The 14,897-nt window shown below is 46.1% G+C and overlaps 6 protein-coding genes across 6 annotated transcripts; 2 read left to right on the top strand and 4 right to left on the bottom strand.

The window, feature by feature from the left end:
- BX661DRAFT_176034 (uncharacterized protein) lies at positions 1 to 3,092 on the bottom strand. The gene has a single exon (XM_051534239.1). It carries the CDS (start codon positions 2,966 to 2,968, stop codon positions 26 to 28), a length of 2,943 nt encoding a protein of 980 aa, XP_051395457.1. The 5' UTR covers positions 2,969 to 3,092; the 3' UTR covers positions 1 to 25.
- A 210-nt stretch (positions 3,093 to 3,302) lies between these two features.
- Positions 3,303 to 4,452, top strand: BX661DRAFT_176033 (glycoprotease family-domain-containing protein). Its single transcript, XM_051534238.1, has one exon. It carries the CDS (start codon positions 3,368 to 3,370, stop codon positions 4,439 to 4,441), a length of 1,074 nt encoding a protein of 357 aa, XP_051395456.1. The 5' UTR covers positions 3,303 to 3,367; the 3' UTR covers positions 4,442 to 4,452.
- BX661DRAFT_176032 (uncharacterized protein) lies at positions 4,453 to 5,138 on the bottom strand. The gene has a single exon (XM_051534237.1). It carries the CDS (start codon positions 5,022 to 5,024, stop codon positions 4,518 to 4,520), a length of 507 nt encoding a protein of 168 aa, XP_051395455.1. The 5' UTR covers positions 5,025 to 5,138; the 3' UTR covers positions 4,453 to 4,517.
- A 234-nt stretch (positions 5,139 to 5,372) lies between these two features.
- BX661DRAFT_139020 (armadillo-type protein) lies at positions 5,373 to 7,016 on the bottom strand (the record flags this gene model as incomplete). The annotated part of the gene is made up of 2 exons (XM_051532762.1): positions 5,373 to 6,089; positions 6,156 to 7,016. Coding segments are annotated over 2 exons (1,578 nt in total), but the record flags the coding sequence as incomplete, so codon positions are not given.
- A 2,092-nt stretch (positions 7,017 to 9,108) lies between these two features.
- BX661DRAFT_168236 (uncharacterized protein) lies at positions 9,109 to 9,579 on the top strand (the record flags this gene model as incomplete). Its single annotated transcript, XM_051533414.1, has 1 exon — positions 9,109 to 9,579. The coding sequence occupies one exon, from the start codon at positions 9,109 to 9,111 to the stop codon at positions 9,577 to 9,579; it is 471 nt and encodes a 156-aa protein (XP_051395453.1).
- Positions 9,580 to 13,234: 3,655 nt separating this feature from the next.
- On the bottom strand, positions 13,235 to 14,192 carry BX661DRAFT_195615 (uncharacterized protein; the record flags this gene model as incomplete). Its single annotated transcript, XM_051537967.1, has 2 exons — positions 13,235 to 13,327; positions 13,734 to 14,192. 2 exons carry the CDS (start codon positions 14,190 to 14,192, stop codon positions 13,235 to 13,237), a joined length of 552 nt encoding a protein of 183 aa, XP_051395452.1.
- Positions 14,193 to 14,897: the final 705 nt, after the last annotated feature.

Raw genomic sequence — 14,897 nt, 5'->3', positions numbered from 1 at the left:
AGCAAACACCACTAAAAAATAACACCTACATACAGGACCCTGCATATAAGAGCGCTCTGATCGGCTGTGCAAGACTGTGGTTGCCAAGGGCCGCCTGCACTATGTCCGGGTAGTGCGCGTTGAACTTAGCCACCATTAGCTTGCCGACGGGCCACAGCTTGGCGTTGGCAGCAAGCGGCGAGATCAGTGTGTACAGCGTGAACAGGGTCGGTACAAGCTTCTTCTCGCGCATCTCGACGTGAATAATATACCACGCGGTGTCAAGGTCGCCCTTGCGCACACATGCCTCAATAACAGAGTTATAATTGTTTATGTTGAGCATGAACCGTGTACCGCGCTTTTCCTTCCACCTTTTCACCATGTCATCCGAAACACGGCGCAGCGTACTCCAGGCGCGTTGGATATCGTCGCTTGTCGAATTCGGGTTGTATCCAACCGAGTCTATCCATACGGATGCTATGCCCCCGAACATATAAATGCGTTCATGGCTGTCCAGCAAATATATTGCCATCGCATCGACAGCATCATACAGACCGGCACGATTCAGCCCATCGAGAATCCTCACGTAGACCGGTGCCATCCTGGACTTGCTAGTCCCCACTTGCAAGGAATCCCCGTCAAAGATCTCGCTAATTGAAGAGACCCCTCCAATGAGCTCTGAAATGGCCGCATCTCTGTTTGCAGGCAGATTATCACCAGAATCACTGCTATAGTCGACATCCTTGACAACCCGAATCGTGCTCAGCACGTCCAGCACCAGCTCCGCAGCCGAATCAATGTGTACCCGCTCGCACAGACAAAAATACAGCGACGCCTTCTTCATGGGCAGGTTGGGCTCAGCGCCATGCCGCAGCAACTCTCGCCATATCATCCTCTCAGCAGTCGGCGATTTCAACACCGCCACAGCTCCCATCATGTATGACAACAGTATTCCCATGTCCAGACCCTCACATTCTAGCCGCTTGATCAGCTGTGCGGTGGTATACGCGCGCTGAGTCAGCGGTTGTTGTCCCGAATACCCTGAGGTCTTGATGTGCGCCTGTGGCCCCATGGCGGCTGCTACCAATAGGCTTCCGGCTGCATAGGCGTTCTTGGTTCCTTGTATGGCGATAAACGTACCGGCCAGCAAGTATCGCCGATCTGCCTCAAAGTCCCACATCTTCTGGCTCATAATAGAAGCGATTCTCACCATTACGCGCGGTGCCCGTTCAGCAGCCGCGCTGAGTTGATCCATAAATTGCTCGCGGCTATCCCGCATCCAGGATATCAGTAAATTGTCCACCTTGGACTGGGTCGGGGGCTGCAAATGATAGTAACCGTAGCCAATCCACTCGAGCGCCAAGGATTTTTCGTGCCTTATGAGCGGCTGAATGATACCCATGGCGGCGGTCATATTCAATCGATCCGAATTCGAGCCAAGTAGCGCCGTTAGTGCGCTGGCTACACCAGGCTCGCCACCAATCATATGTCTGACAATTTCCTCGGAGATATACGCCCTGTATTCGGGAGGAGACCGCCAATTCAGCGATCTGTCTATGTTGCTGCTGCTGTGCTGCTCCAGAACTTCAGCGAGAATCGGCGAATTGTCTGGAACAGCCTGCGCCAATTCGATGAAGGAGCACGCCAATTGACCCGTGTTACAGCTAGAGTTCTCTAGTGGCTTGCTCGGCATGCTAGCGATTGTCACCATAAACTTGACTGCCATATCCTTGTTGTTGGTTTGCAAAAGCGCCAGTGCATATCGTGCCACGAGTTGCATATCATTGATGTGTATGTTATGCACCCGCTTCTCGTAAAACAGATCTGTTTGGTCGGCAGCGGGCAGCTCTCTCACAGATCCCCTGAGAAAGCGTGCGAGTACCATGGGCAACATGTCCATCAGCTCCCTGACAAGCTGACGCGATTCGGAGCACCTTATCAGCCGCACCAACTCTAAATCGGTTATGGTGATTCCCGGATTTGCGTAGTAGTACTCGAGGATTGAATGGCTGAGAATATTTAGCCTGTACTCCCGATCATACGTAGCGTGGTCACCCTTGTACCCGGGATCCATGTTTTTAAGATGGATGAGAGCCTCCTTGTCGCCATGGTACAGGCCTTGTATGTTCAGCAGCCGCAAAATCGCCCACCGATCAATTGTTCCAGGAATGCTCTTTGTCACCAAATCTACCGCCACATACAGCGCCAGAAAGGGCTGGCCGACAATCAGAAAGTACGACATGACTAGCTGTCTGAACTTGTTCATTTCGATCAGCTTCTGGTGGATCTTTGGTCGCTGACGAATGGCCTTGACAATAAAGTAAAAGTCGCTAGCGATATCCGATCTCTTATCTTCGGGAAGCGTGTAGAGTGTCCGGACGTAAAGCGTCAGCAGAGCCAGAAATTCCTCGGTGGAATACGGCATTTTTCTGAAATTAAACTCGGTGCGGAATTTCATCTCCTTTGGATCCTTCTTGTAATCGTCTTCGCGAAACGTCTTAAACACCTTAACAAGCCCAAATGACGTCCTGCGGTTGATGGGACCGTTGGCCCTGTATATGTTCAGGTACCGCCGTGTCGGCGTTTCCAAAATGCCATGATTCCCCTTCAAGAAATTCGACCAGCACCTCGCGTAGTCCTCGCACAATGGAAGTGGGTGACTGCCTCGAACGGCAGGTATATACTTTTCAAGCTCCTCAGCATTCCGCTTTTTAAGTAATCTGACCCTCTCTTTTTCGCCAAGCTCGATGGACAGCAGCGGATTGTGCACACGAGCGGCAGCGGCACCGGCGGCAGCATCGGTGGGCTGCTGGGTCAGCAGCACCTCCAGATCAAATTTCGGAAGTGGACGGATAGGATCGGGTCTCACTATCTTCCACCGGCGGCTATGGCATATTTGCGGGAGCAGACTGCTGGTCGTAACTCGGATCGGGCCGCGGCGCAGCACCCAGCCTGTGGTAGACATCTTCGAGGCGCGCTGTGCAAGCATTCTAGATTTTCGAAAGAAACGGCGTCGATAGGAGGCGACAGGCACGAATTAGGGTAAAGATATATAAATAAAAAAGTAGCCAAATGAGTCCAAAACAAAAGAGCAAATAAATGTAAACCCACAGTTGAAAGACGTATGAAATACATTGGCCAACTTGGCCGTATCAGCGTAAAAAAATGCAAGTTAATGCATTTACATTGGTATCCACTTAATATCCAAATTTAATCGGCTGATCGGATCATCATGTGCTGAAATCCCTCAATAATGGCGGATCTGTAGGGGCGCTTACTGGACAGTGTTGCCACGGCGCTGAGCGCCCGATCTGAAATTTGGGCCAAGCCGCCAACTCATCATCACTATTTTTTTACTATCTTCAACAAAGTTTTAGGCTAACTCAACATGGCACCAGTCAACTCAGCGCCAAGAACAATTATCGCCTTGGGCCTCGAGGGCTCTGCCAACAAGCTGGGTGTCGGAATTGTCAAGCATGTGTATGCCAACGGCATTCCCTCCGACACCGAGCTTTTACCCGAATACATCGAGCTTGCCAATGTCCGCGACACCTACAATCCGCCTGCAGGCGAGGGGTTCCTACCGCGTGACGTTGCCGCCCACCACCGGTTGGTCATCATTCCTCTTTTGCACAAGGCCTTTGAGGAGGCCAATATCACGCACGAGGACCTGGACTGCATCTGCTACACCAAGGGCCCTGGCATGGGAGCGCCACTGCAGTCGGTGGCATTGGTTGCTCGCACTCTTTCGCAGCTCTGGAACGTGCCGCTGGTCGGCGTCAACCATTGTGTTGGTCACATTGAGATGGGACGTGCAATTACCGGCGCAGACAACCCCGTGGTTCTGTATGTCAGCGGTGGAAACACGCAGGTCATTGCATACTCGCAGCAGACCTACCGCATTTTTGGCGAGACGCTGGACATTGCTATTGGAAATTGCTTGGACAGGTTTGCCCGCGTTCTCAAGCTGCCCAACGACCCAAGCCCCGGGTATAACATTGAACAATACGCCAAGCGCGGGTCCAAATTCATCGAATTGCCCTACGCTGTCAAGGGTATGGATGTGTCGTTTTCAGGAATTCTGTCTTTCATCGAAAAGCTTGTCAAGACAGAGCCCGGAAAGTACACGCCCGAAGATTTGTGCTACTCGCTGCAGGAAAATATGTTTGCTATGCTGGTCGAGATCACCGAACGGGCAATGGCGCATATTGGGACCAGCGAGGTCCTAGTCGTTGGTGGTGTAGGCTGCAACGTGCGCCTGCAAGAGATGATGGGCCAGATGGCCATTGAGCGTGGCGGCAAAGTTTTTGCCACCGATATGCGCTACTGCATCGACAATGGAATCATGATTGCCCAGGCAGGTGCGCTGGCATTCGCCCGTGGCTTCACTACGGCTATCCCCGACAGCTGGATCACACAGCGCTTCCGCACCGACCAGGTCCACGTCGAGTGGAGAACATAATTTTGCTGTGTTTCTCTTTTATGTGTTTTTCTAAACCCTGAGTTAAATGAAATACGAAATACGACTAATATAATTATTATCTGCGACGGCTGGATCTCGACGAGTAGGAGCCACGGTATCTGTCTCTTGATGGCGACCTTGACCGAGAATACGACCGGCTGTGCCCTCTCTTGCCTTCGCTGTACCTCCTGCTGTCTCTTGCGTACCTGTCGCTACCGCGATCGTAGCTCGACCTTGACCTTGACCTCTGGCGCCTGGACTGCAACGGAGAGCGCGGGCGGATCGATCTGGAGGGCGACCTGTGGCTGCGGTCCCTGTTTCCATGCAGAGATAGGTCGCGCATGCTTTTAGACTCGCGATCAGAAGCGCTGATACTCGGTGATTTCGAGCGGTATCTTGATCTAATGTTTGATGCTGAGCGATTCGCGTAGGCTGCATCTCGCGACGGCGAATAAGATGGCGAACGCATTTTAGAGACTTTCATTGCGACTGGCTGTATTGCAGATTCGGCGTTGCTGCTGCGTGCTGGTCTCTCCAAGTGGGTGGGCGCTGGCAATTTAGGCGACTTCTGCCTCTCGCTCATAGTATCTATGTTGCCAGGATTTTCTGGGATGACGGCAGCAGGTATTACCTTCCTCGCGTCCGGGCTGCCCGAGTGACTGAGGGTGCGCTTATGATTAATTCTGAGCGGGCGGCTGCGGCTGCGGCTGCGGCTAGATCTGGAACTGATGCTGGAGCTGCGACTGGATATAGTACGGCTGGAGGCCGATGACCCAAACGAGGAGCACGATGACGAGCTCGAGTCGGAATCAGACCCAGACCCAGACGACGAGCCCGAACTAGACCCAGAAGAATGCGACTCTGAACCAGAGCTGGAGCTGGAGTCGCTATCGCTATCGCTGCCATTTGCTGCATTCAGTGTTGGCGCAGACTTGAGCCACTCGCGCATCTCCTCGGTGATCGCGCCAAGGCCAATGCTGGTATAATAATTGATGGCAAAGCGGGTGGCCTTTGCGCTGTCGCTTGGGAACATGCCCTTGACCGCCTCGGATACCCTCAGGTCTGTGGACTTTAGCTTCTCGTTGAGCGTCTTCAGACCAAGCTCTTCGGCCAGGTCCTGGAGGAGAATCTTGAGGAAAATGCGCGATGACGAAGTGGTGGCCTCCTCGGTCAGCACAACGGCTTGCAGCACGGACCAGTGCAGCGCGTCGGTGGCCAAAAGATGCGAAAAGAAGTGCGCAATGTTGCGCAGATGGTTGGTTTCATACCGATGTATGTTCTCGTAGCACGAGGCAAAGGCCAGCACAAATCCATTGCACCATGCACGGTTCAACTTACACAGCCGCTCGCCAATAAGCCCGAAAAAGTTCTTGTACGTGCGCTCCTGAGAGCAACACTCGATGACCATGTTGCACAGCTCCTGCTCCTCGCCTGGGCGGATCTCTATCTTAAGCAGCTTGTGCGCAGCCTCTTCAAAGCTGAGGCTGGACATGATCGTCAAGTATATCGTCCGCCGGAGGTTCACTAGCTCGGTCTCAGTCAAGTCGTGAATCTTCTGAACTCCCGGCGCACCTGCTGATTTATCGCCAGCCGCCTTCACCTCGCCCTCGCTCTCAGCTTCGCTATCCGAGCTGCTGTCTGAGCAAGACTCGTTGTCAGATTCAGTACCCGATTCCCCACCGCTGTTGTCGCTCCCATCCGTATCAGAATCGACTTCACCGAGAATCTCACGTTTGATGCTGTTGTACTTGCTCTCGCTCTCAGAAAAATTGTTGTCAAGTTGAAACACATTTAGCTCGTCCTGGGCGTCCAGGTCGTCATCGTCCAATGCAACTTCGTGCACAATCTGTTCGTCTTCGTCAACTAAATCCAACCCCTCTGGAATAACAGGACTGTCTTTGAATCCGTCGCGCCTAACCTGGAAGAGAACCTCAATCATGTACTGAACACGCTTGTCAATATCAGACTCATGCAGAATCGAACGTAAGGTGTCGAATACCGCATTGAGCACGCGGGGTGCGACGTCAGTCAGGAAGGCACCTACCTCGCGCATGAATGCCACGCCCACCTCGACGCTGTCGTCGGTGGGCGTCTCGAGCAAAAGAGAGACCACCTGAAAAGCAAGGACCTCATGGGCGATACGCTGGTTGGTCAGGTGGGCCAAAAACATGGCAGTCGATATACACCTGTCCTTGTCATCGCGGTTAAAGGCGCGGCGGAACTGCAATATCAGTCTGGCAATCAAAAGCTCGCCGACAATGGGCAGTTTCGTGTTGATAACTGCCACCAGCGCCGCATACACCGGTGTGTACGAGGATGAAAGCGACTGGGCCCGCATAATCGACCGACAAAACAGACCACGCCCGCGAATCAAATTGGCTGAAAACAGCTCGACGACGATATCCTTGATGTTTGCCGTGTTGACTTTGTTCACTGGCCCATTGATGCGCTTTTTGAGAATCTCCCAGCTTTCACGCTGCTCCTGCTCAGCCGAACTGCTCGCTGCCGCCGCTGCCGCCAGCATTTGCCTCTTAAGTGCGGGCGGCATATAGCGCCCGCTAGCTCCACCTCCCATCGCAGTGGGCCCAGGTGCCAATTGCACAGGAGCCGGCTGCCGTCTGGCCGGCAACCCACTCTGGGGTGGAGAAATAGCACGGGGTGCTGAGGGGCCTTGGTCGTCCGAGTCACTATCACTATCGCTGTTGCTGCTGCTGAACCCACCCACTGATCTTACAGATCCACTATCCGAATCAGAGTCGTGCGATTTGCCCTTGCTTCGTGCGGGTGAAGCCCTGTTAGAGGCTCTGCTTGACGCCCTGCTTGAGGAGCGGGACTGGTGTTCGCTAGCAGTGGACATTTCAACTAGGCAAACAATATTTTATATAAACAAAAGGTGAGTGTGTAAATAAGATTTAACGAATACTTGGTGCGTTAATACCGGCGCGCATAAAAAAATTATTTGAAATAAATTAAAAGGTTTGACAAATATAATGATTGTTCGTTTCTATGGGTAAAATCAAATAGATTCACGCGCCCTAATGGCCCAATTCCATATTTCTCCATTCTATCCGATGAGCAGGTTGGTTTGTATGAGTGCATAACCGCCTGAATGTTGCTTATAATTTTACAGCGCAGTATTTATTAAGCGCTTTGTACTTACATACATGCAGATAAGCAATGCTGGCGCACTTTTGTATGACAATCAAAGCGTGCTGATCATTAACTATGCCTGGAAGCAAGTGTTTTTTAAATTTATGACAGTGCGACTAGTTTGTGGACTTGGCAAACCACTGTTGTTAAACAACCTGTGCTGTCAGTGTGGAATTCATGAGCATTGCTCTTGGTCATTATCTAGATTATCGATGGTATGTATTAGTGTTGCTTTTAAACAGGGAGTACCCAAGTCCACAAACCATCGTTCTGAAAACCATGAATACACCTTCAATTGATTGGAAGATTTATTAAATGGCTTTTATGTCACTTTAAGGGAAATGTTTTTGGACAACTGGTTCATCTAATTTTGTTCGTATGCTGAAATTGGAAGGCGTAGTATCCCCCAACGAACTTCTTTGTATGGTAATTCATCAGCGGTCGTTTATGGAGCTGCAGACTATTGGGCTCACACACATTGACACTTTGGCCGATATTTTGACCATTATTCAGTGAGTGCCGTACCTCAAAACACCGAGCAGTGTGCTGGCATGCTATTCGCCCAACATTAACTGTATGGCTCGCACCAAGCTGTGCAACCACGTGCGGGCTGTTTGTGGTCATATGGGGACGTATTTTAATTATATCTCTCCAAACTGCTGTAACAGCTTTGATTATGTGCTTATAGTGAATTCGAACCAAAAACACTGCGTTCATTTCTTGCTTGTCCACAATTTAACTACTTTAATCTCAAATTGGAAGTTGATGCCAGGTTTATCGTCAAGATTAAAATAATTGCAAACATTGGAGCTTTTTTCCAATTATTACGGCAGGATAAACTTGTTTGTTAACAGCATATTTATTGCAAACGCAGAATATTGTAAAATATATATATTATTTTCCAAAACGAAGAAAAAATTAGGAAGAAATTGCCGATTCCTTTTCATGAGCTTATTTTGCGTGCAAAAATAAAACAAAACATAATCTAGCAAACAAGATAAATTAAACAAGCACCGATATTTTATCTGTCAACACTCAAAAACTTCCTATTGGTTTGGCAAAGCCAAAGTAAACTCATCAACCCCTGGCTAATAAGTAGTGCAGTTGTTTGAGGATTGCATATTTTTATGACATACAAAAGACTAGTCAGTAAATTAAAATACGGCGATCAGTTGCATCTCAGGATTGTCCATTCCATCCCCCATCTGCTGGGTTCGTGTACACTCAACGATCTAAACATTCAAGTACAGGGAATTTATGCGGCCTATCGAAAACAATGCAAGGTTCAGACTGGTGTCTGTGTAACATCGGGCAGTTAGATATTGGTAGATAACACCCTCGTCATCGCAAAACAATTTCTATAAATTTCAGCATATTTTGCGGGTGTGGGGGCCTAGACTTTTCTTTTTTTGCGTTGTTTTTGCACGCCAAAATTTCTAAATTTAAATACACTTTCTCCTCCTGTATGAAAATACCCTTCATTTTCCTTATAACACTCATTCACTTTGGTTGTAACAATGCAGAATAATATCCCACAGTATATCCTTGATCGTGGCGCATCCGCTAGGGACTACCGTCGCAGATCGAGCTGCGTGTCGCGTACGAGCAATTCGTCTATTAATTATACCTCTTTGCAAAAAGATGAGCACTTTTTGGAAGAAGAGTTACCACACTCAGAGATTGTAGACCTCCCAGAAGTAAATCTTGAGAACTACCAGTTGAGTCCTGTAACTGAAAGACGCAGTAGAGATGAGTACCGCGGTACAATTGCTGACTTGCGCGCATGCAATAGCACTTACATGCAGCCACCCTCAGACCAGCATTTTCGCGGTTTGCCTATTATCAATTCAACACAGCCAGACGACGATAAACCCGATTCACCTCACTTAACAGTGCTCAATACGACTGATTCTCCACAGAAAAACCAACCTCAACAGCGCCGGCAAAGTCGCTTTGGTGTAGCTAGACCCAAACTGATACATTTCTAAATTGCATGGTGGATTAAAGGACGCCTGCCTGTTTATTTTCAAAATATTATCAATTAATATCAATTTTATGTATATACAAGTATTAGAAAATTACCCCCGTATTTTTTAACACTGCTAAAACAACAATTATCGCATCCAGTCAACCCAATTAATCAGTTTATTTATTGGGTTGGCCGTCGATTCCGGATCTCACATTGCTTGCTTGCTTGTGTATTTACAAAACAGCATTGGGAACAATGCCTCAACAAAGAACATATTGGCTGAATTATGTTCACTAATTCACTAATTCATTATATTTTGTATTTAAACAACTTTAGAAAGGCAAATAATGACATTGATAGCTTTTAAAGACGTGTTGTTTCGGTCAAAGTAGGGTATTGTTTGATGTAATTTGGCATTGTTTGGAGATATCGCTTTTGGTGGTTAATATAACATCGATTGTGCTCGCTTGGGCTTTGCCTCGTGTTTAACAACAGAAGAATGAAAGGCTGCATCGACTCATTGTTCAAAATACGCTGCTTTTTTGGTGTTTTTTTACCTAATAGCTGGCTTTACTTTTATCGCGTGGGTGTGAACTATCGAGATGTTATTGTTACTCCGACAGGGATACGAAGCAGTTGGGAGGTGTCGAAGAGAAAAATATTACACATGTCTATAATCCCCAATCGGAAAATACATAACAGAGACGGTAACAATAGACAGGAAAAGAAGCGTGAATTTCCTTCCCGAGGTTAATCAGCTCGTGAACAAGGCGGAGGCAAATAAGACCTGTTGAGCTGTACCCACGCAGTAATTCTCAATTATAGCAAACTCGCATTGCTTTCAGATATATAAAAATGCATGGTTTGGGGAGACGGAAATTTCATATTGTAAGGCATATTGTATAGTGAACAATACAAACAATATGTATTTGTTCGTTTCTTTTTTTTTAACAAAAAATAGCAAAATTTTAAAAATTGACATTGAGAATCAATGAAATAAATGCGTATGTTTTATTTGATCAAATAGTTTTGTTTTTTGCTGCGTGTACTATACCTCACAGCGCAATGGTTCGAGTGCTGACAATGGCGGGATAGCCGGTTATAATCGTGTATGTATATATATTTATAAACAGATATCTTTCAAAGTATAAAAGGACAGAACCCAAGACAATTCTCAGACTTTAACAAGACCTGATCCGCTCAGACTGGTTACAAGGTTACTTTTTCAAAAATAAACGATTAATAACTGTAGTGTTTGCTTCTTCACTCTACGCATTCTTGCAATTATTCTCATACCAACTCTCTTTGATCTCCAGAACATTACACTTTTGCAGAATCGCAATGATATCGATAAGCTCCGACCCTCGTTTTCTGGATTACATAGTATCGCAGGGGCTTAGCGCGCAATCTAGCAGACGCAAACGAAACGAGGATAAAGAACGGCGCAATAACAAACAGTTGGTTTTGGAAGAACAGGACGAAGCCGTTAGTAGTCAATCATCTGCGGTCAAACGAGAAGCAATTGGAGATGACGATAAACAAAGCGACGCCACCGCGTCATTGCAAACTCATCACCGTATAGAGTCAACTTCTACCATGGGCATTCGATGTGAAAGCATTATCAGCAACAACAGTAGAAACAGCACATTGCCACTTAACTGTGTTATTTCTGAGCTGCTGAGTCTGCTCAACGACAACTCACACACTTAATACACGTGCCTTAAGTCTGGAAAATAATGTGTTTGTGCATGTGTGATCTCGGCGTGTTTAAGCCGTTTATTTTTTGTCAGCCTTTCCGACATTATATTTTCAATTAAAACGGTTTACTGCGAGCGAAATGTTGGCAATGCCGAGGCCATAATTCAATGAGGAAATAATAGGGAGAGGCCAGTGCGGAAGTTTAAGAGCGTGGGTTGATTGTGCAATTTGAGTCAGCCAGACCATTTGGAATAAAGACCCCATGCGCCCCCAAAATAAATAATAAACAATTGTGCAATAATATTCTGGTCGGCATATAGGAGATTTAGGCGGCTAGAAGCTGGAGTGAATCAATATTTGAAAGGCGCACATGGTCGTCAGAACAAGGAGTCTCATTTTCCCTTGTTAGCGTTGATGCTGCTTATTGTGCCCACTAAAAAACACGGATGATTGCTTTTTTTCTAAAGAAAATTCTTTTCTTGATGGATCAAATGTAAGGCTTATTGTTATCTGTACCCATGTGTATATTAGCGGGGGGAAACGTGAAATTCCAACACGGGTTTATGTGCATTCAGCGCGCTACTTTGTGAACAAGATAACATATGTTAGTGAGCAGTTGCAGCTTTCCAAATTAACTAAATGCAGGTCGAAAACATAAAGCGCATTTTCATGCAGACAATCTTGCGTGCGCGCCAACATCAAAGAAGTGCAAACGCGCAAACATTCTAAAAATAATCAAACAGTCGTCGTCTGTATTATTATCTCAAAGGTTTTCTTTTCGCAACCACGTGTCCAGAGCACATTGACTATTATGCAAAAACAAATAAGCAAATAAAGACGCGTTGATTTACATTCGAAAGAGGACTGGTTAAAGCACAGTTTCGATTGCCTTTAGGAATAAAAATCTATTAATATTCTTAATAGCAAAGGCCAAGTATGAAAAAGAGGCTTTGCTGCTTATTATCCTTACATTCGTTTGAATGTTACTATTTTGGTTATTTGTTGGTTCTTATTGCACCCCTGCCACTTTACCGTGTGAATAATAGGTTGTCAAATAATTTTTTGTTCACCTTTTGATAACGGAAACTGGTCTTTTCCACTTAACCACTCGAGCCATCTACTGCGCTTTTCATTTTCTCCCTATTTCTACTATCGATGTTGCAAGAATAAATTCGCATTACTTAAAAATGTTGAGTCAAGTGACACGATGGCAAACCCTGGTCGAAGTAGTGAGTGAATATTTAGATACTTTTATTGGCTAGGTGCCTCTTTTTTACTTGCTTGTCAGCTCCAGAAAAACCAGAGTTCATAAAACTTCATTTTCGTGCTAAAATGATGACACCGAATGCACACTGACATCGGTATCGACCAATCAGTAGTTATCAAATGAGGCAATACCCTATTAAGGAACACGCACTGAAAAGCAAAGGGCACAATATCGGGGGCTATTTCGGAAACGGTCTACTGCTCGCCAAACAAAAAATTGTAAATAAACAAAAAAAAATGGATTATTACATTTTGCATTGACCGACATTGGCGCAATTGCCCGGGGGTGCCCTCTCCCCCTTTTTTCCTTGACCAGTCTATTTTTGTTTCCCTTTTTCGGCAAAGCCAGCGCTTGCAAAATAAAATAAAAAGTAAACATCCCCCGCTCAGTCACCACCCCTCCATTGCTACGGTTTTATTAATTTTAGGACAATCTTGTATATCGGGGCTACTGCGAATTTTATATAAAGAGTGCTGCGGCCAGCGACTAATTTATTCATTCAGTTTTCCCTCATAAACTTCGTCAACCCATTTCTACTCTTTTCGTTCTATTTTTTCTTTCTACTAAAATATTTAACTAAAATATTCGTCTTTTTTAACAACAAATACAACATATAATCTCTGCATCAAAAATAAACCACCATTTCACATAATACAACTATGCTGACTACAGAGGTTCCAGAGCATATTCTCTTTTCGGGCATTATGGCTCAGAAATCGCGCGGACGCAGTCCTTGTTCCCGCTCCTCCAGCCAATCGTCACAGTCATCCTTAAACAGTGATTCCGCAGACATGGACAATAACTGTGAAGAGACGTCGTCAGAAATCAAGGCTATTTTGGGGTTTGTTACTGCTCCGCAGCGCGGCTGGCCGCAGAAGCTGCACCGTGACATGCCACGGCTCATTTACTTTTAGTATAAATTAATTATTTTTATCCTTTTTCTCTTGTTTTTCTGTAATATATACTGTATTTTTAAATATCCAGATATGATGAGTATCTCTGCTCAAATTATGGCCAAGCCCAAACCAGTTCATATGGAACAAAAATATTATTATAAATGTTTTGTCGACGGCCATATATTTTACAAGATCGTGTTCATCTGTTTACAACAATCGATTGAAAATAGGAAATGGAATTGTTAAATGAAAAGTAAAAATAAATCATCCAAGAGAATAAAAAATATCCTAAGCCTTAAAAGGGTAGCTGACCAATTTTGGAGCAGCCCTTTGCGCAGCAAACTCCAAAGTAATATCGACCATCTGCATACCATTATGAATAACGCAGTCCCCACCTACATACTCGACATGTGCATCCGAGAATACCAACTCCTTTGATCCGAATGTGGGCGATGTTGGGACCGAGCTTGCCATTAAGTAACTCTCTGTTCTGAATTTGAACGTGGGCGCATTTGAGGGCAGCAGCATGCGCAGCGGGATGGATGGCGAGGAGAGCGGTTTTGAAGACCGCATGGAATTCGACCAAAATGATTCAATTGGCGGCGGACTGGGGAGTGCAGACATGGTAGAAGGGCGAGGCAGTGGGGTCTGTGGCCGGGGCATGGTCAGGCCGCGTCGCCGCCTGGTGCGGTTTGTCTGTGCCGATATGCCTCTGGTCATGACCAGCTCTTGGTCCATGTCGCCCATGTATCTTAGCATGAGCTCAACCATTTTGCTTAAATTAAATTACTATTGAGTGTGTATATTAAAATAACAAGGTTGGAAAATATAGGAAAAATTAACGCGACGAGTATATTTTAAATTACTGTACTGCCTTAAACACACTCTCAACCCGCCAGCATACGTGTCTTTTATATACCAATTCTAAAGCCGTTAGTTTCTGTTGTTTACTGAGTTGTTGTCTATTTTGGCCGCTGCAGTATTACAATAGCTGAAAGGGGGAACCGCCACACCGCTTATCCGCTTACTCCCACTATTTCCCCATCGCTGCTTCTGCCTGGGGGTGAAACTTCTTTTCTAAGAGGGAGAAAGATCACGAATTGGCAACACAATGTATCAAAAATATTTATAAAAATAAAAAGAGAATCCCGTTTCAAATTCCCTAAAGCTCAAAGTAATGCTCACAAGCAAGTCAAGACTACTCAATATTTGCACAAGCAGATATGGCAGCTGGAAAATTTTAAAATAGCGCTGGCACACAGAGAAGCACAAACAAAAATAAAACAATGGAAAAAAGGGTTGACTGGTTTGCCCTTTCCATTCGTTTGGCCTGCAGGATGTATATGCAAACTTTTTGTTTTGTTTTTTTTGTTTTTTCTGCAAGCAGAGAGGAGACAAATAAATTGCATCAGGCACATGCATTGTGCTCCATATCTGGCGCCTGTAATCTGAATTGTTGACCGAAATGAGATATGA

The sequence above is a fragment of the Kickxella alabastrina genome, assembly GCF_025024165.1.
Source record: "Kickxella alabastrina strain RSA 675 chromosome Unknown BX661scaffold_1, whole genome shotgun sequence".
In the NCBI taxonomy this organism is placed as follows: domain Eukaryota; kingdom Fungi; phylum Kickxellomycota; class Kickxellomycetes; order Kickxellales; family Kickxellaceae; genus Kickxella; species Kickxella alabastrina.
Note: the sequence above shows the minus strand (reverse complement) of the source record. Positions and strands in the feature narration are given on the sequence as shown.

What these genes read in the sequence shown, in the direction of transcription:
- BX661DRAFT_176034 (XM_051534239.1), bottom strand. Translation starts at nt 2,968, where the DNA reads ATGCTTGCACAGCGCGCCTCGAAGATGTCTACCACAGGCTGGGTGCTG.
- BX661DRAFT_176033 (XM_051534238.1), top strand. Translation starts at nt 3,368, where the DNA reads ATGGCACCAGTCAACTCAGCGCCAAGAACAATTATCGCCTTGGGCCTC.
- BX661DRAFT_176032 (XM_051534237.1), bottom strand. Translation starts at nt 5,024, where the DNA reads ATGAGCGAGAGGCAGAAGTCGCCTAAATTGCCAGCGCCCACCCACTTG.